Source organism: Psittacula echo, assembly GCF_963264785.1.
Source record: "Psittacula echo genome assembly, chromosome: 7".
Lineage (NCBI taxonomy): Eukaryota > Metazoa > Chordata > Aves > Psittaciformes > Psittacidae > Psittacula > Psittacula echo.
The window spans coordinates 13,110,477-13,130,314 of record NC_137740.1 but is presented as its reverse complement, the minus strand read 5'-3'; the positions used below and the strand labels follow the sequence as shown (position 1 = coordinate 13,130,314).

The following is a 19,838-nucleotide window of genomic DNA, read 5'->3' as shown; positions in this document are numbered from 1 at the left end:
TGTTTAAATATTTTCTCTTCAGCTGGTGGAAATGGAAAGACAACATTCATTTCCTCATATTTATTGGAGCACAGTAATGGAACCCCATCCATTCACTACACTGCCATGCACCCTGTTGGTGCTCCTCCCCCAGTGGCCATTTCCCTTTTTACCTACTGCAGTGCCTCCAGCCTTACCTCTGTGTCCCAGGACACCCAACCATGTCAATGTCACAAGCATCTACAGGAGAGGGTGAAGAAGCTAGAGAAGCAATTTTGGAGGAAGCCACACACTCAGCACTTGGTGTATTGGGTGCCCGTGCCCAGGTGTTGGTGGGAGTCTGTGAGGGGAGGGCATGGCTGCCCTGTGCCCAACACAGCCAGTTCCGACAGGTTCCACTGCAGCCCCACTGCAGGGCATGGCTGAGCCCATCATCAGTGCTGGTGATAGCATTTTTGAGAAGGAGGGAAACTGCATGAGATAAAATGTGTGAGAAATGAGCCCTGCGGGCACCCAGGTTGGAGAGGGAAGAGGAGGAGCTCTGGCTGCTGAGCTCACTCCCCTGGAGACACCACGGTGGAGCAGATGTTTTCCTGAAGGACTGCAGGACAGCCTATGGAGAAGATCCGTGCTGGAGCAGGAGAAAACATGAGCTCTACATTGTATAAGCCAAGAATAGAAAATGTACTTGCTCTGCCACAAGCCATGTAAAGTCTCTGAAAAAATCCAACCCAAGATGACCTTGCCTCAGCAACTGCAAGCAACAGCATCCCCAGCCATTTTGAAGATGGCTTTTTGTGGCCTCATGTTAAAAATTGCTTGCTCTTCAAATTCTTCTTCATTTTACCAATGACGAAAGAATGGGTAGCTCTGTTCTTCCAGTATAGTCACTGCAATAAAGTAAAACAAACAAAACAAAACAAAATACAAGCCATGTTGGTGTGCTAGGTTCTAGCTACAGACTAATTAATAACCCTCTACAAGAAAAATTAGCATGTTACAGGGTATTTTGAAGTAGGGATTTCCATTGTATTACAAAACTTTTACCTCATATATAGAATCATAGAATGGTTTGGGTTGGAAAGGACCTTAAGATCATACAGTTCCAAACACTCTGCCATGGGCAAGAGCACCTTCCAGTAGACCAGGTTGCTCAAAGCCCCATCCAGCCTCGCATTGAACAGGGATGGGGCAGCCACAGCTTCTCTGGGCAACCCGTGCCACTGTCTCATTACCCTCATGGTGAAGAATTATTTTCTTACAGCTAATCTATATATATGGAAACATTGTTCCATTAAAAAAAGACCTCACCACTATATCAACTGCCAGGAAGCCATGACAGAACCTGACAGCTCAGATTTGTCCTGACAGCTCCTTTTAGGGTTTAAATAGCAGTCTTCAGCTTCAGCCCTACATCTGCTTTAGCTGGAAGCTAGCAAGAACATCCAAAATTTACACAGATGGACCCCTTTTGGCCTCAGGACAGCTGCCAACCCTTCAAAAGCCATTGCTATTCTGTTCCCACTGCTCCACCTCCAAGAAGGCAACCATGATATTTCATGTACATTTAATACCAACATGAAATATTTATTACCCTTTCCAGCTTTGAGTTCTGTTTAGCATTTTATCTCAAACCTCACATTGGCACCAAAAAAACCCCTGTACAACTTGAAATATGTCAGTCCCTAAACCCATGAATGCTGCAGTTAAATAAGCTGCTTCACAAGATCAGAATTAAGTTTATTTGCATGGTACATAATCAACACTCTTACACTTGAAATTTTCTTGTCGTTGCAGTGATACAGGAACTTCTTTAAGAGATCTTAAAGGATTTGAACCTGCATTATCTCATTATCATTACATAATCCGTCAATAAATGCATTGTGTGTAACTGGAAGTGCCTGCCATATTTTCTTCTTTACTGTCTACCCCAACAATAAAACTCACTCTATCATTCCCAAGCATTTAAGACCCCACCTGTCAACCTCCAATGCAATACAAAGCCCTTACACTGCAGCATCCCATCTCTAAAAACCTACAAGAGTGCTAACTGGCCCCAGTCCAGCCCACTGGCCATATGGGATTTTAGGTTACTCATTAGGCTTCCCCCTTCCTTCATATATAACCTTGCCCCTGACAGTTAGGGCACCCACAACCTCCGATCACCTGCACAAGGGAAAGAGGGACATGATGTCAGCAGCTGGTCTGTAGGACAATGTGAATGAAAGCAAAATCTCAACCCACAACAGAAGTGGAGGATTGTCCTGGTTTAGCAGTAGCAGTCATTTTTTCTGCTGGTGCAGCACTGTGGTTTTGACTTTCGGCCTGGGAAAAATATTGATAAAGCCTATGTTTTCAGTTGCTGGTCAGAATGTTTACCCTGACCAAGGACTTTGTGAGTCTCATGCTCTGCCAGGGAGGAGGAGAAGCCAGGAGGAAGCAGGGACAGGACACCTGACCCAAACTAGCCAAAGAGGTATTCCATACCACAGCACGTCATGCCCAGGATGTAGAACGGAGAGTTCCCGGAAGGGCTGGATCATGGCAGGGTGGGGTTGAGGTACCGGTCGGTGAGCGGTTGTATTCTCTTGCTTGTTATTTCCTTTATCATTATTACTATTAGTGGTAGCAGTAGTGATTTGTGTTATACCTTAGTTATTAAACTGTTCTTATCTCAACCCGTGGGAGCTGCATTCTTTCGATTCTCCTCCCTGTCCCTCCAGAAGCGGAGGGAAGAAAGGTGGGGGGGGAAGTGGACTTCGTGGTTCTGATTTACGGCCTGGGCTTAAACCACGACAAGGATGCACGATGAAGCCCAGCTGGAATGATGCAGGAACATTGAGTGGCACAGCATAGAGGCTCAGCCAGGGCACCCACCGCAGAACAGTGACATGACAAGAATGTTGCACAATGATGACACTTGTCAGGGTAGAGCTGATGTGCAACTGAGGTAACAAGAGATGTTGAAGGAAAGGCTGTCAGCCTGTCACAGCTGCATGCCATGTGTGGTGTCACAGGAGGAAAGGGCAGCATTGAGCTCACAGCCACCCCAACTGAGTGCTGAGCAGACACAGCCTGCAGGCTGGCTGGAGGCAGGCCATCACCCAGGTCTGGTAGAGGCTCTGGGAGACACATGCCAAGGAATCACACCTCAGTACACATCTGCCCAAGCAATGCTGCTTTAGGATGTCAGCACCCTCCTTTCCAGGCACTCCATATGGGCATGGAAGGTCAGGTTTCAGTTATTCCCCAAGGTGGACTAAGAGTTTAATTCCAGTTCAAAGGAGTGGAAGGTGTTTAATAAAAATAAAAGAAAAATTTACAGACACACAGAATCTGAAAGAGCAGAAGTGATGCCCGAACAGCCTGCAGTGAGAGGAAGGGTCTCACCTTCCAGACTCAGGTACTTGCACCTGCTCCCCAACAAACTTCCTTGAAGAAGCAACATATTGATACATTAAGAACTCCTTTTTAGAGTAAACACCTCAGAACAATTCTCATGCTTCTGCCTTCTGCTGTTGCCTCCTCCAAACTCTACCCCTCAAGCCCAGGAAAAAAAAACAAACAAACGAAAAAACCCACAAAAAAACCAAAACAAAACACAAAAAACAATGAAACTTACAAAATACACTTTGAAATCCTACCAAAGGCTGTTTTCTGTTATGTTACCCCCTGGCTATTCAACATCCTTCCATGGCTTTAACAGTAGCTGCGGAGAAGCGGCCTTCAACTTGCTCCAACTGCAGAGGTGAGTTCCAGCTGGATGTTGATATTTTACATTATTCCTGTTCATTAAGCATCTAAAAATACACAAGTTACTTAAGCTTTAAGCAATGTCCCAGAGACCAAAGCTTCTCCTTTACTTCAAAAGGACGGTACATTAGTCCTCATCTCTGGTTTTGCTGAAACAGGTGAAGTTCCAGCTCACTTCACATGTCCTTGGCTATTCCCTATTGCACATTCAACTTCCACCTTATTAGTCAGACAGTGTTTCCAACAGAAACTCCCTCCCATTTCAGAATGCCACATGTGTTTAAACAAGAAGGGGCTCCTGCCAACACCCATATCCTCTCACTCTCTTCTATCTAATGGGGTAATACATCTTAAGGATTCTTGTAGTTCCATAATTATGGGTATAAGATGTAGGACTTCTTCCTATTTTTAAACAGTGCCAGCTCAACTCAGAAGGTTAAAAAAATAAAAAATGAATCTTATTGCATGCAACAGACTAATAAAAAGACTATGTATCAGCATAATAGGCAATGTATAACTGTTACAGTTCTGCTTGTGGAGGAAGTTATGCAAAGCACCCTGGCATTAAGCATCTGGAAGGCAAGAACACGCCAGCATCCTATAAAGTGATAGCCCAGTTCCTGGCAGCTCCTCACTTGCAGGAGAATCAGGCACATATTCCAGATACTCAACACTGTTTTCCCTTGTGGCAGCAATGCTTGTGAACAGGTGCTTCCATCCAGGCAAACAGAACACACTCCTTCCATCTCTCAATCATTGTATACTTGAAGAAAGTCATACAAGTTTCAGTCTGTGTATGTGGAGAATAAAACACAACTAGGCAGACAGGATAGAACCTTGAGAAGGTCCCTCAGGCACACCTTGTTCAGTCATTTTGTTTGCTAGTGTTTCATCTCTGACACAGAAGTGCTCAAGACTGTAGGCCCAGAAAGGAGCTACAGAAGCCTCCCAGATTTCAGAGACATGGGACAAGGATATTTCTACGCATCCAGAGTCAGTTGAATGAAGCAAACATCTAAAAAAAAATTCCTTTGACTTTATCTGTGTTAGCAAATATACTCAATAGCATGATTGCTGCAACAAAGCAGTCTGTGCTGATGCCTCAACAGAGGCCAGAAGAGCATTCTCAGCTGCATTTCCAGTTCTCAGTTTTCCTTATCATTTAGTGAATCCTGGAGGGGGAAGAGAGGGCAGAGAAATACAAATTAACAGAAGAGGTGGAGAGGGGGAGATTTCCCATGATTTCTTGTGTGCCCATTTCCCCTTCAGTCCTTACTGCAAGGGAAGAACGAAAAATCTCAACCAACCCTTTTACCCACAGGGCCGCGCAGTGTTATACAATCCCAACACTACAATAGATATTTTGCACCAAGAGCTGCCCCACCACATTCCCCCTGTGCAGTTTCATCTCTCCTTCTACTACAAGTTTTAATTTGAATGATGTTCCTTTGGGAAAAGAAAAAGAAGCATCTCTGCACAAACATCTCTCATCCTACCTGCACTAGGCAGGCTTTGCTAGCATGAAATTTCTTTCTTTACCTGGGTTAGAAGTTGATGACGTCTCAGCTGTCTATAGAACTGCAACACAGAAGGATCGGCTCTCACTACTTTTGGGTCAAAATCCAGAACACGGAGACCTGCAAGGCTACGTGCTCGGGAAAGAGCTACATAAGCCTGCCCACTTTCAAAGACACGAGACAGGGAGATTTCTACACAATCCAAAGACATGCCCTATCAAAGAAGAAGGACACAGAGAAGGTTGTTACAGAACAAAGAACACTGTGTTGTATCAGCACTAACCTGCCCTGTGAGTCTGTCAAAGGTATCATCCTTGGTGTACAGGTTTGATTAAAAAAACAAAGTCTCTTGTTTGACTAGGTAACTGATTAAAAGATGGGAATCAGTGAAAAGAAAATGATGGTTTTCCACTGTCATGAAACTGCTAGCAGACAGTAGGGTCACCTAACTGACTCCACTCTCATGTGAAACTCCACAAATCTCCTATAATGAATCCTGCTATTTTCACTTCCAGTAGTTAGCTGGAGCAGCCACCACGCCCAAGCAGTCCTCAGGTATCCAAGACAGAGTTTGGGTTAGGCCTGGCCAGCCCTGTTTGCACCCAGAGACATCCCAGGAGGGAGCAGAATTTATAGCATAACCTGGTTTAAACAGCCACATGTGAACTCACAGATCTCCAAGTGTATGAAGCCTTCTGAAAATGTAGGAACTGTATTAGTTACACTGAGAAAACAGCAATGCACACCACCAAGGATGCACAGGTGTGACTCCTGCAGCTTGCTCAGGTACACTGCAAACTTCAGGGTCACTCATGCTGATGACTATCAGGGAAACACTACCTCTGATAAGCCCACAGTGGTAAACACCACTGCTTTAGAGTCTAACACCAGCTATGCAGATGAGAGCACCCTAATGGAAACTCTAACAGTATTGCTAGCCCATCCTTGACCCTATAGGCAAGTATCACAAGCAGAAGAGGTGCTGCCTTCTCTGCAGAGAATACACACATATTCTAGAGGTCCCCCACAACAAGGGACTGTCAGTTTTCCTTCTTGTTTTACCAGAAATGGAAGCTCACCCATGAAATAAGTCTTATGATGGTGTAAAAGTCTATCCACAGCTGTATAAAAACACCCACCTGACTCTTGTGAATGGAAATGGCCCATGCCAATTTTAAAGGCAACTGTTGACGAGTCAGATGAACCCCCGATGGTCCTTTAAAGATCCATTTCTCCATTTTTATGACCTGTGTGATCCCACAGAGAAACCTCACCTTAGGGAGCCCTGTAGGAGTGGAAGCAGGAAAGAAACAGGGATGTAGTTCTGACACGCAACTGTCAGGAAGCCAGCAGCCTAACACTGCTTATGTTTTTCCTCCTCCCCCACGTCAGTCTTTCATGAATTTTAGAAGTACATAAAAAAAATAAAAAATTCCACACCAAAAACAAAAGAAAAGAAACAAACAAACAAAAAAATCACATCCAAACAAAAAAAACTAAACCTGCACACAGTAAATAGGATGTCCTGAAATTACATTTGGGACCCACTTAAGACGGAGAATTAAAGTGAGGAGTCAAGTAATTTATCAGTTGAGATGCAGAGAAAAATACACATTGCAGGCAGTAGAACATTACTCTCCAAGTAAAACAAACAAGTAAAAAAAACACACCAAGACTTTCTTCAACAGAACAGACAGGAAACATAAATGAGCATACACAAATAGAGAATAAAGGAAAGTAAACACAAGAGGCTTTACAGATAGCTACAACTGGTACAGCACATGACATCACAGCTTATAAGAGCCCCAAGCCTCTCACTGCAGAAAAGACTTCCTCCCTGCTTTCCCTGAAATTATTTTTACCAAGCAGTAAACAAAATTAACAAATCATCAGCTGTCGATGATAAGTTATTTGGGGTTCCCCCCCCACCCTTTTCCTTCAACACAAGGCCAAACAGCTTACTTACCTTTCTGTTCTCTTTCAAATCCTACAACAACTCCTCGTGCCCCATTCACCAGCCCTTGAGACACATCCAGATTCTTAGCTAGCATCACCTACAGAGAAAATGAAAAATCCCTTAGTGCACTGGCTTTATAGCCTGTTCAGCCACCTGCAGCTAAGCTTCTAGCCAGGAGGCATAAGCACAGCAGGCTGGTATGGCCATGGCCACATCATCCTATTGCAGGCTAGGGCACCATCTCCAATTTGACTGAAATTATTTCACAGCCTTTCTTCCCAGGATTGGTAACTACATCATTCTGCAACATTGAACACTTCACTTGAGCTGCTTCTGCCCACAGCTGTGAGCTCAGGTCCAGGGAACAGATTGTCCTTCCCTGAACACCAACCAGCCTAGACATAGATTCTGGAAACACCTAAGGAATAACTTCCTGAGGCAAACAGTGCTGCTGCTAGGCACAATCCTTTCCATTCCAACAGCCCTAGCTTGCAGCAAGGTGCCCAGTCCTGCAAAATTTAGCAAGCTGTGCCATACCCTTTCAGGTCGGGAGGGCTACTGTACCTGGAGCTGAGACTGCAGGTAAGGATTGCCTGTCCTCTGCTTCCTGAAACCTAAACCTAATTGGAAATGTGCATCAAAGTCATAGCAGTCACCACTGTCTATGAGACACAGACCTCGACTCTAATCAAACTAATTCTGTGAATAAGATTCAAAGCAGAAAGAACACAAATATTGAGATAGAGTCATCTGTCAGCCTGGCATAGCCAGTCTAATGTATAGAATGCAGATCCTGTACAATCTACTCTATGCATTTATCTGCTATTCCTTTATTTTTCTTAGGCTGTTTAATCTGCTGGTCTTTCACAAACATGTGCACACACCTACCTGAGCTCCAAGCTTTAGCTCAACTCTACCACCCACAGGACATTGAGCATCAATTAACTTCGCTAGCATCGGGTCACTGTCCAAAGCCTCAAAAGCGTGCACTTCTCCTATTAAGGAAGAACGTAACAAATTGTAACCATTTAACACACTCTACCCAGCATCACAAGATGCTCAGCATTTATTTCAAATAGCTGTTCCTCTTTTAATATCCATTGTGTTCTGCTGGTAGAACATCTTCACACAAACCTTGTCACATCTAACAGCAGAAAGTTCACTATGCCTCTCTTCCCACCATAATTCCCAGAGCATGAGAAGGCTTGTGGATCAAAAGCCAGCAGTAAAGAACTGAGCAATCACCATTTTGAGAAAGTGACCAGTTTCACTTGCAGCCAACACCAGATGTCCACAGAGGACTAAGAATCCTAGGGCCAGACAGGGAGGCAGAAATGAAATAGCCTTTAATTCAAGCTCTGACTGGGTAGAGAATAGCCTTTCTAAGAGGCTAGAGAAAGAAAAACCAGGAGTATGGAGGCAATAAATAACCCGGTCTACCTCACAGCAAGCAATGAGCTATTTATTACACACCAAGAAGTAACGATGCGTATTAAGCAAAAAGCTGTGAAGTTTTTCCCCAGACAGCTCAACTCCAACACACACAGCTTAGACTGATGCTGCTGCGCATGGCATAACACCGGGTTCCTCCTGGCACCACGGTATCCCCATTGCACCCACTCAGAGCTCAGCCCCAAAGCCAGCAGTTTCCTCCAAGGAGTTCACCTGATAGCTGCTGCAAGCGTCTCTCATTAGTTATTTCTACATCATCTTTATGAGTGCAGAGTCGCGTGGCCAGGATCCCATCACGCTCAGACCTGTTATCAGCAGTCTGCATCAGTTGTCTGGTAACCTCCTCTGTGCACCTGATAACCAGGAAAAAGGGATTATTATTTAAAGTGATTGGGAAGAGGTCATGAGCAGCAGCAACCTACACACAGCTGGATCAGGCTGTGCAGGCCCCAGGCCTCTAGAGAGGGGGACAGAGAGAGATAACCACACAAAGATGGAGAGCTTTGCCACTGCGTGAAACCAGCCCTGTCCTGTAAGCAGCCATCTGGGGATCTATTGAATTCCTAGCAGAAATTGCAAAAAGAAACCCTAGAAAGGGTCCTTCCTTACCAGAGCAGCATATATGAAGCCTCCTTACATTAACTAAAGGATTTATAGCTATAGCCCCCAGCCATGACAGAGCACAGAGAACTAACCAACCCACTTTCCTCTGCTTCATCAGTAGGAAGCAGGGAATACAAAGAGAGACTAATTTCTCCTCACCTGCCTAAACGGATTGCACTCAGGAGCGAGACAAAGGTCTTGTCAGTCTGTCTCCGCACTTCAGTCAGCTCCATGTTTACGTGGATGCATTTCCTCCAGCTTTTTGCCTGGCAAATTAGTCTCTTGTTATAAAAGAATCAAACTTGAAGCATGAGAAAGAGTTTAGGGACAATTTTGTACCTGGAAGCAAAATGTGGCTTCTTCATTAGCCTTGCAGACTGGGGGTAGCTGCAAGAAGTCCCCACAAATGATTAGCTGAATTCCTCCAAAAGGCTCATCCTGTTTTCTGACTGCCCTGAAAAGGAGAAAAGAGAGAAGTTCTGAATGCCCTCCTGGACAGAGTCATGTCTCAGAAGTTACTTCTTTGCTTGTAAGTATATTCAAACATATTCCGCTTGCAGTAAAAGATGATTCTATTCTCCTCTGCTGTGCCAGTAAAGCTCAAATAATTAAGCAATGCTACCACAAGACATTAAGTGTGCTCTGCTTACCCACCCAGACATCATTACCAGACTTGGCTCTTTAGTAGCTGTTATACTACAGCTGCTTCTCTGTGAGATAGAACTGCTGGGCACAGCACAGACAGCTGGATTCCAAACTTGGTTCTACAGGCAACACTTAGCTCCAAAGATGGAAACCCAGGGAATGTGGACATGAGCAAATCCTATCTAAAGATAAAGATCTGCTCAGATGCTGGCTATGATTTCATGCTTCCTTTCAGCCCTATGCCAGTGGCTATCTTACACCCATTCTCATGAGCAGCTGGGTTATTTAGTAAAATTTGCTTCTGTTAGTTGTTTGACCTGACAACTGCTCACCTTGCTACTGCCTCCAGCCTGTCAAAGAACTTGCCATCCACCATTGAGATCTCATCGATAATCAAGTGCTGGCAGGACAGCCAGTGCTGGCGCACCCCAGGCCTCTCTGCCAGCTGAATACACTGCTCCAGCGGAGCCTTCCCAGAGCCGATCCCTGGCAGAAGAGAGGAAAGTGAAGCTTTGGGAAACTCCTGATTCTTTAGGAAGGGAGCAAGAGCTCCCAGACCCACTGTCAGGCAGACCATCACCTGCAAAAGCATGGAGAGTGGTGCCACCAATGTGGCAAGCTGCCACTCCTGTGCTGGCTGTAGCATAAGTGGTCTTCGGAGGGAGGGAGCCCACAATCTTCTTCAGCAGGAACGACTTCCCGGTTCCTTGGAGGAGAGAGAAGCAGTAGGTCAGTGGTGATGCCCGAGGCCTTCAGCCGGTGACAGCCGCCTGCTCCTCTCACCTGCGCAGCCGGTGAAGAAGATGCTTTTCCCGCTCCTCACAACTCCCATCACTGCCTCCTGCTCCGCCGAGAGCCTTGCTGAGGGCCGCCTCTCAGCGCGGGGAACCTGTAGGACAGGCGGTGGAGCACCGTGAGGACAGGTAACCAGAACCAGTACGCGGAGCCATCCCCCTTCGCCCCAAGACTCACCTCCACCGGGGGCTCCCCCTGAGCCTCGCCACCGCGAAGGCGGCCTGGGGCGCGCAGTATGTCCCGCTCCTGCAGCGGGCTGATGATGGAGAAGGCCGGCTGCGGCCGGTCCAGCAGGCGGGCGACACGCGGAGTGCCCCGCGGCCCGGCTGCCACCTTGACCCGCAGGAGACGGAGGAAGCGGCGCAGAGTGTCTGGGGGGCAGTCGGAGAGGAGGACCTGGGCGCCGCTCGGCCCCACCCGCACCGCCGCCCGACCCTCACCCGCGAACCGCTTAAAGAGCCGCACGCCGTCACCGGCCAGCACGAAACTCAGGGCCGCCATCGCCCCGCCGCTGCCGGCGACCACCCGCAGCACCGGCTGCCGCAGCTCGTTGCGGCCCAACAGCACCAGAGCGCTCCGCATCACGCGTCGCCGCGGGGCCTGTCCCCCTGGCAGCGGCTGCTCCACGACCACCGTGCAGCGCAGCTCCGCGTCCTCCATTCTGCCGCTATCGCTGCCGGCATCGGCCGTTCAAACTCGCCGCGAGCTGCCGCCGCCAATCAGCGCCAGGGGCTTTAACTCGGAGGCCAATGGGAAACGGGAAGGGAACCGGTTAGAGGAAAGAGGCGGAGCACCATCCAGACCAATCAGCAGCCTCATCGGGAGCCACGTGATGCGTTGCCAGGCTACGGGACGCTGCACAGCCCCAGGGGACCATGGCCTCCCGCAGCCCGAACAAGGAACCGCTGGACCCAGTGCGGCTGAACCAGCTCCTATGCGAGCGGGTGCGGAAGGAGCTGAAGTGCCAGCGGCTGCACACGGAATACAGCGTGAATCCGCTCCGACCAGGTGAGGCGGCGCACGGGCGGTCCCAGGGTCACAGAGAACTGGCGTGACGCCCCGAGGGCAAGACAAGCACAGCACCGAGTGGGACTGAGGGAAGGCTTGCGGACCGGCCGGCCCACGGTGAGGCCGGGGCAGGCCGTGGAGCAACAGGCTCCACGTCAGAGACAAGCAGCTTCACCCGAGAAAGCCAGCATAGGCCAGTGAGAGGGGCAGAGCTGGAAGGGGCAACCCCGTGGACTTTTCTTTTGCCTAAGTGAACAATCTGCACCCCCAAAGGCAGATCAGCAGCTTGACAAATTTGCCCATATTAGAAAGTACATTATTAAACATGCAGAAGTGAGGCAACTATCTGGGATCCAGAACCCACGGATCCTGAGCAAACACTACAGAGCTAAGATAGCGTAGGTACCCTCAGCGCTATGCCATGTTTCTTCAGTTCCCAGGCTGATTTCTATCTGTCGATTCAGTTATATAATATCATAATCTGTGCTGACAGATGGGTGATGTGAATAGATTTACGCAGGTATAGCTTTTACAATAAACCAAAACCAAAAGAAAGGAAAGTAACATCCTGAAACTGGGCACTCTGCGGGCCACCTCTTGGGCAGAGTGGAAGTTTGCTGTGGTGAATGCCGGCAGCACAAAGCAGTAGGGCCTTTAAGCATCCTTAACCCCCTTCCCTTTTTAGACTTTAAGTCTCTGACTCACTTTGTTTTGCTCATATGCTGTTCTTCCTTTACAACTTCAGTGAAGTAGCTGGGCCCAGAATAGGGAATAACCAAAAAGAACATTTGCAGTGACAGACAGCCTTGCTTGGCTGTGATGCTACATTCACATTAAAGTAATTCATCTGTACCATTTCTTTCCAGTTCACACGATCGCTAGGAAGCCTATGTCATGGCATGATAATATAGAAGAGCCAGCAGATGGTAAGAAATCTCTTAACAGCTTGTGATAATTACATAAGAAAATTACTAACAAAGAGGATTTTAAAATTCCAATTAGTCTAAAAAATGACATGTGGAAACACCACTGTGTCAGTGTAAGAAAGTGAAAATCATTTACACTTGTGTTAAATGTAAGGCAGTTTTTTTCCAGTTTAAGGCCCTTTCCTATTACTTTTCATTATGAGTACAAGCTTGCATTCATGTAATTATGTTTTTGTTTCAGTTATACTATAAAATTCTGCTTGAGAATCTAAACCTCATTCAGAAAAAAAACCAAAAATCTAGAAACATGTTTTATACATACATGTTGCCTGTTCTTGCAGATTCTACCTAACCACCAACTGCTTAAGCGGCTGCCAAGTCTCACTTTAGAGCAGTAGTAACAGGAACCCCTATAGCAAGTGCTCCCTTATTTCCAACATGCCAATTTTGTTTAAAAACCTTAACAGTCAGTTAAGATTGGCCTGCCCTAGTCAAGGACTGGGGGGAAAGAGGAGAAAACCAAAACAGGGGAAAGCAGCAGGTCTCAGGCAACCAAGAAAGATGAGAGCTAACATGAAGCGCTGATTGATACTAAATGTGGTGTAAGAAAATTAACATGCTACAATACAGCAGAAAGGGATGACAGAATTAACAGGACAGTATAGGCAGACAAATACAGAAACTTCATCAAGATAAATTTGAGCAGAAATGTCACCATCACAACACCATTTGCAGAAGCACAGAGGTTGCCTCCAACCTTTGCTTTCTAGTTACCGCTTGGACAGCACTAAGATGTCCTAATGCACTTAATGAGTAACTGTTTTTTAAGCATACTTTCTTTCATTTGTATTTGTGTCTCTTAAACCAACAGAAAAGTTTCTGAATCTTATTCACCATGCAGCACTAGAACCAACGAAGAAATATTCAGAGCCACAAACTGAAAGTCAAGAAATTGGCTGGAACACAAGACCTTTGGTAAGGTGCTTAAGGACTCAGATCTTTGCAGGATTCAGAGGTTCAGCCCATCACAGTGGAAGATATTCATGTAAGAAAGTAATCTGTGACAAACATGGGAAACAGGAATGAGTACGATGAGCACAGCTATTCATGGACGACAATCTTTTAGGATTTACACCTAAGCTGACTCTTCACAATGGCACAGGCTTGTGAACACAGAAAAAGTAGACACCCCCCTGAGAAACTTGCATGCAAAATACCTACAGTCACAGCTGACCCCAAGCACACTGCCAAATGCCACATACATAGTCATGGGTGTTTATTAAAGCCTTCTGCCACAAGAAATGGCGTAGTGAGCAATGTAAAGTGACATACGTAAGTACTATGAAAAAGAATGTGCTGCTGTACAAACAAATTGCAAGCAGAACCGTAAAATTAATACTCAGCTAAGTATACCTGAGGCAGAATACACCAGTGAGTATTCACTTGGGGAAGTGTGAATAAACAGGAGGAAAAGAAATCTTATTAACAAGCTGAACCATCAACCATATCTGACAAATGAATAGCTGTGACAATAACTGACTTTGTAGATTTGTGTTTCAAGAAAGGCAAATGAAGGCCTGATTAACTTTAGCTTGTTAAGAGGAAAACCAGGACAAATGAGAAAATAAGAGTCTTCTGCAACTTCTCATACTGTACTTCGGGTAAACTACTTACTCATGACAAGGCTAGAGACAGACATCCCCAGCAGGTGTTTACGCTTCCAGATACTGCTGGTAGGATTAGACTGGCAGGAAATTCATGTTGGCAACTAAATTCATATGTAGAGAAGTAAGTTAAATTGAGAGTTAGGACTCATGATGCTGTTTCACAGAGTTTTCCTTTTTCACCAGGCTCTGCCATAAAGAAGCAGTGAACAGTATAGTCTCAAATAAGCAGTTTCCTACTTGTTTGTCACTTGGGCATTTCTTGGCAGCAAGAACACTGCATCACTCTTCTCAGGAGGGACTACTACTACTACTAATTCTAGTAAAAGCACGTGACTATTCATCATTTTTCTTTCACAGGTCCCTATGGACCATACCGATTGCAGATTCTACTTCCCACGCCGGAGAACTGAGGTCACTAAATAAATGGCTGCCACAAGCCATGGGGAGGAGTAGTCTGAGAACCTGCAGTAGTAGAGTGGCAATGCCACACAACTTAGAAGCAGTTACTGACATCTAACATATTAGGCCCTGCTTGTCATTAGGTGAGTCTAGTACATTTCTGGTAAGAGAGAATGTGAGAAAAGGAAAAAGAGAACCTCAGTCTGTCTAGAGTTGCAGCCTGACAATAGTTACAGAAATAAACCTGTTTGTAAGATTGCTGCATTTGCCTCACTGCTGTTTCCAAACCCATCTATATAAATAGTCTAAAAACCACTTCAACATCTTGACAGGCTTCAGGCTTCTTATTCTGACCATCAACATGACCCAGTATTCAAGTTTACCAAGTACATGTCAGCAGTAGCTGTGGGAAAAGTTGTCAGAACAAAAGGAACAAAGGGCAGGGTTCAGCAACCATTCATAACACAGCTAAACATGATTTAAACTTAGTTCTGTGCAAACCATTTAATGTGTTCACACACCATAGGTTTAAGTAGAAAACAATCCTTCCACAAAACAGACAGTAAGAATTAGTGATAAGGCACTAGTTTCCACTTTTCTTCTTGCCACTTGGAAGCATGCAGCTTGCTCCATGGTTAGCTGCTTGATGAGAGCAGAAACACATCTTACAACACACAGAAACACAGAAACTCCACTGGGGAGTAGAGTCCTCTTAGCGTGCCCGGCTCTTCATTTTCTGCCTTGCTCTCTTTCCAGGTCTCTTCTGCAAAAAAAAGGACAATATTTCTTTTCGTGTGCTCAATACCCATTCTAGCTCAATAGCCTGGGAAGGATACTTGTCAATAACTCTGGAGAGGGACGTTTGGAGACAGAGATAGCAACAAACATTACTTGCTAATTCCTCCCATTCACTTCCCTGCTGAGATACGAAACCACCATCCTTAACTCTGTCTGCAACTGAATCAAGCTCAGCTCCCAAAGACAGGCAGTATCACTTCCAGATGCTGAAGGCACCCTTCACATACTCAGTTCTCCCTCCCAGACCAGGACTGGCTTCAAAGCCAACTAGGATCATTTGCATGCAACATTTTGCTTACATTGAGGGCCTTTTTTCCTCTTTTTCCTCCTTTTCCTCCTTTTCCTGGGCCTTTGTTGTGAGCCACTTTTGAACTGAAGCTGGATACATCATTAAAACTCTCCTTTGTGTTCCACTTTGAGCCTTTCTTCTTCCCACCAAAACCAAACTTCTGGTTCTTGTATCGTCTTTTGGCATTTGGTCTGAAAAAACAACCAAACAGCATTATTGCCTATAGTCCTTTCCTCGGGAATACCCAAGACGACACATGTATCTGCTGATGGACTTCCATCAGCACATCATAAACCTTTCCCCTCTTACTGAAAAGGCAAAAAATAGCACATTTCAGTCTCCATTCCACTCTGGCCACAGTTTTCCTCCTCTGTAGGGTCCAGAAAACCACCTTGGACTTGTTTCAACAAACATTAATCAGAACAGCTTTCTCGTTTCACAAAATGATCTCCCAAAAGACAGAAAAAAAAAAAAGCAAAGATTCTGCATTTGAATTTCTTTCCTTTCTGGTCTCACCCTTTCTTTGTCCGTTGATTTGCATTGCCTTTTTTATTCCCCTGAGATGACGTCTGCTCTTCATCTAGGAAATCCAGCTTGTCAGACAAACCTGCAAGAGCGAAGACATCACAGCTACCACCACAGGAAATACAAATTTTCAGTCTAAGCGAGTAATAGTAACAAGTCACCCTCACTGAAGAACACCTACTTGGGAGGATTTTCACTGGCATAGAATTCTGCACAGCAGCAGCCTCTCAAGCTCAGTGCCCACCACTACAGATTGACACCACACATCACACGGCCACACACTTGCTCACACATTGCTGCTCCCACTACACATTTGCTCTCTTAGAGAACTTTACCTTTCTGGTATTTTTTGACTGCATTCAACATATTCTTTTTCTCCTTTTGTCTTCTCTGCAGAACCTCAGTTTGCACCTGGGATTAGAAGCAGAATGTTAGTGTTGCCCTTAGTAGTGTCCCACACTTCCACCCCCATCCCACACACATACTTTTTTTTTTCTAAGGTATCTCATCTTTTGCTCTGACTTCCTTCAAAGCAGCCAGAGAGATCCCATATATTTTAGCCAGCCTTCTAAAGTCTCACTTTCTAATCTCTCTCAGGCTCTAGATCACTGACATAGATAAATAACTTTAGTAGCTCCTCCTCACCTTCTTGCCATATTTTCTCATTGCACGGAGCTGTTTTGCTTTCTCAGACCTTTCCATTGCTTCCTGTTTACTCTTCAGCTTTTGTCGAATCTTGTTGGGGGAACAGAAAAGACAACATTAATCAGTAATGCAGAAGAAAATATGAGAATTTTATGGTTGATGTGCAGTCCTGAAATCAATAATTATATGTGAACTATTAATGAGTGTAAAAAAAGAAAACATCTCTCAATAGATAATGCTTTATAAAGCACAATATTCTTACAGCTGAAGGCTGGAACAGCTATTACAGAACCTCCTGAACTGATCTGTAGCAAAATCTCATTAAAAAGACAAAACCTAGCGACAAGACAGAGCCTTATAATGGGCTCTAATGGAACCAAAAAACAAGTGTATCTTGTCACATCTTGTCAGTCTACAATGGTCTATATAGAAGATTTGAAAGTTTCTTTCTTGTCATTTAAAGCACTGAAGAAGAGTCAACAACCCTTCCATGCCACATCTTTTTCATTCCCTCCCTGTTCACAAATGTTTCTGTAAAGATGCTACATTACAAGGGATTACAATGATTTCAACCCAGATAATCTGGCTTCAGTCATAGAATCATAGAATAGTTAGGGTTGGAAAGGACCTTAAGATCATCTAGTTCCAACCTCCCTGCCATGGTCTGACTCCACTAAGAGATAAAAACTCTGCTCTTCCAACAGAAGCCACCAAAAGAACAGTAATATGCAGAACTGATTTAAGCTTCAGCACAACCTAATTATTAACATTTCTCTTTTCTAAGAAGAGTCTCTCAGTCATCAAAACAGTGACCAAGTCATACATGAACCTCCAAATTAGCCTCTGGCTCATGTATGTTTAACTTATAAAGTGTAGTATCTTTTCCAAAACTAAAACAAGAGTTAGGCTTCCATTTTGAACAAAGACCACAATCAAAAAGCAAGTTCACAAAATTATTTTCTATGCCAATCTGCCTTACTACCCAGAATAGATTAATTCAGCTGTGAACACACAGTTCAAAATCACAAAGAGCCAAAACAGGCTGACTATCAATAAAGGGTGATACTTACTTAAATAGGTAAAAAGTATCATGTTAATGTCACAGTTGACTGCAGTCTTGGGACAAAGAGCACAAACATGACCAACTTCACTACCACTGTTACATGTATGGAGAATTGGCCTTCATTTTTAATATTAAATACATTCAGGATAGAATATAGTAGAAAAGAATACATGCTTTTCTACTTTATGTTCCAACCTATTATGGAAGCCCACACGCTGCACTGAAATATCTATTTCTGTCACAAACAAACTTTCAAACACAACTATTGTCACGGGCACTTGTCAGAGATGAAGCATTCACACACCATACCTTCAAGTCAATCCCTAACACAGCTAAAAGCAACACATAACACAGGACAGCAAGCCATTATTCACTGAACATACCTTCTGCATTTGTTGGTCTGATTTGGCCATCTCTGCAAAGTAATCATCCGGCCTTCTAGTAGGAACCTGGAGCTTACGCAGCCTTGGTAGGGCTTCCAGGACTGCTGCCTGAGCCTGCCGGTAACTGGGGAGACAGCACAGCACCAGCTCTGTCACTGGCATTGGGCATCTCACAGAGCCAATAGGAACTCTACTCACATAAACTAGCAGATATGGAGGTCTAGCAAGCATTGATCCAGAATTATACCAACATTCCATGCTACTATAAGCAATTTAGGTGCCAGTAGAGTACTAATGCTTATATCTTGCACATATACATTTACCTACTTTCCAGTTACAGTTTTGTATGGTGAATTATAAAAGGCCAGGCAAAACAAGAGAACTGTAATAACACCAAAGCAAACCCACAAAGAAAAAGCCATACCCTGTGCTAAAACCACAGTGATGCAACCAAGGAACTTTTTAAATAAACTTTTCAGTAAAAGATGGAAGTCTGCTGTGAGAAGAGAAATTCTTTCCACTGACAAGTTAAATATACTGTTGTTAAAAACATTGAGAGCCATCAAATGTAAGATATGTGGCCCAAGAGTGCCATAGTGACAGCCAGTGTGGCAGTCGGCAGCACACCTGCGAAACACAATACCCGAGCATGCAGTAGTGCCAAGACCCTGCAAGAAACCTTTCTTTTTGACACTTACAAGCTCATTTCTCTCTGGAAATCATTCTCAGGGTCAACAGCGTCTTTGTTAGAAGCAGTCTGCGAAACAGGGTCCACGACCTGGCCCAAAGTCACATCCAGCCTTTCCACCCAAGCCAGATGCTGCCTGAATTCGGACAGGCACTGCTTCAGGCCTTCCTGCGAAAGAAGCACAGCTCTACACACACCTTCGCAGAGAACCAGCTCCCAGGCTGAATGTCCAGATCACACCTTGTAACGCTCCTCTAAGGTGTTCCCCCCAAATCTCCACAGCAAGGCTGGCACCCTCCAGGCCAGCCGGCCCCGACACCCCGGGCCCCAGCACTGGCGGATGCTCTTCTGCGCCGCACCCGGCACCGTCCCGCCCCGCAGGCCCCGCTCACCGCATCGTTGCGCCGCTTCGGCCGCTCCTCGAGCACCACATTGAGCCCCGGCTTCAGCTCGCCCCTCAAGAAGGCCTTTTGCAGCTGTAGAAAGGGCACCGTCAGGCCGCGCCGCAGGGCTGCCCTACACCGCGGCAGCCGGCGGAGGCCTCACCACAGGGCCCTCGCCCCGGCCCCGCCACCGCGGGCTTACCTCCGAGTCCGAAAGAGAGGAGTCCTCCGAGTCCGAGCCGGAATCAGAAACGGACGCACGCCGCGCCATGCTTCCAGCACCACCCCACCACTTCCGCCCACGTGCTAGTCCGTCACCGCCACTTCCGGGGGTGCCGGGGCCGCTGTTGCTACGGCGACGGC

General features: G+C 45.6%; 3 protein-coding genes across 3 annotated transcripts; 1 reads left to right on the top strand and 2 right to left on the bottom strand.

The window, feature by feature from the left end:
- Positions 1-1,363: 1,363 nt before the first annotated feature.
- Positions 1,364-11,361, bottom strand: PIF1 (PIF1 5'-to-3' DNA helicase; the record flags this gene model as incomplete). The annotated part of the gene is made up of 12 exons (XM_080623254.1): positions 1,364-1,411; positions 5,272-5,463; positions 6,389-6,534; positions 7,216-7,303; positions 8,095-8,201; positions 8,872-9,011; positions 9,421-9,527; positions 9,601-9,715; positions 10,239-10,392; positions 10,487-10,612; positions 10,690-10,795; positions 10,879-11,361. The coding sequence occupies 12 exons, from the start codon at positions 11,359-11,361 to the stop codon at positions 1,364-1,366; spliced, it is 1,812 nt and encodes a 603-aa protein (XP_080479380.1).
- A 215-nt stretch (positions 11,362-11,576) lies between these two features.
- On the top strand, positions 11,577-14,875 carry CFAP144 (cilia and flagella associated protein 144; the record flags this gene model as incomplete). Its single annotated transcript, XM_080623277.1, has 4 exons — positions 11,577-11,709; positions 12,576-12,635; positions 13,507-13,610; positions 14,660-14,875. 4 exons carry the CDS (start codon positions 11,577-11,579, stop codon positions 14,723-14,725), a joined length of 363 nt encoding a protein of 120 aa, XP_080479403.1. The 3' UTR covers positions 14,726-14,875.
- Positions 14,876-15,090: 215 nt separating this feature from the next.
- On the bottom strand, positions 15,091-19,783 carry EBNA1BP2 (EBNA1 binding protein 2). The gene is made up of 9 exons (XM_080623173.1): positions 19,678-19,783; positions 19,485-19,568; positions 19,103-19,260; positions 18,405-18,528; positions 16,959-17,048; positions 16,649-16,724; positions 16,305-16,395; positions 15,799-15,979; positions 15,091-15,464 (listed from the first exon to the last, which is right to left on the bottom strand). The coding sequence occupies exons 1-9, from the start codon at positions 19,744-19,746 to the stop codon at positions 15,414-15,416; spliced, it is 924 nt and encodes a 307-aa protein (XP_080479299.1). The 5' UTR covers positions 19,747-19,783; the 3' UTR covers positions 15,091-15,413.
- Between the last annotated feature and the right edge of the window lie 55 nt (positions 19,784-19,838).

What these genes read in the sequence shown, in the direction of transcription:
- EBNA1BP2 (XM_080623173.1), bottom strand. Translation starts at nt 19,746, where the DNA reads ATGGCGCGGCGTGCGTCCGTTTCTGATTCCGGCTCGGACTCGGAGGAC. An exon ending in AGTCAAAAAATACCAGAAAG is followed by an intron (nt 16,396 to 16,648) that starts GTAAAGTTCTCT and finishes TCGCTCTTGCAG; the next exon opens with GTTTGTCTGACAAGCTGGAT. An exon ending in AATCAACGGACAAAGAAAGG is followed by an intron (nt 15,980 to 16,304) that starts GTGAGACCAGAA and finishes TTGTTTTTTCAG; the next exon opens with ACCAAATGCCAAAAGACGAT.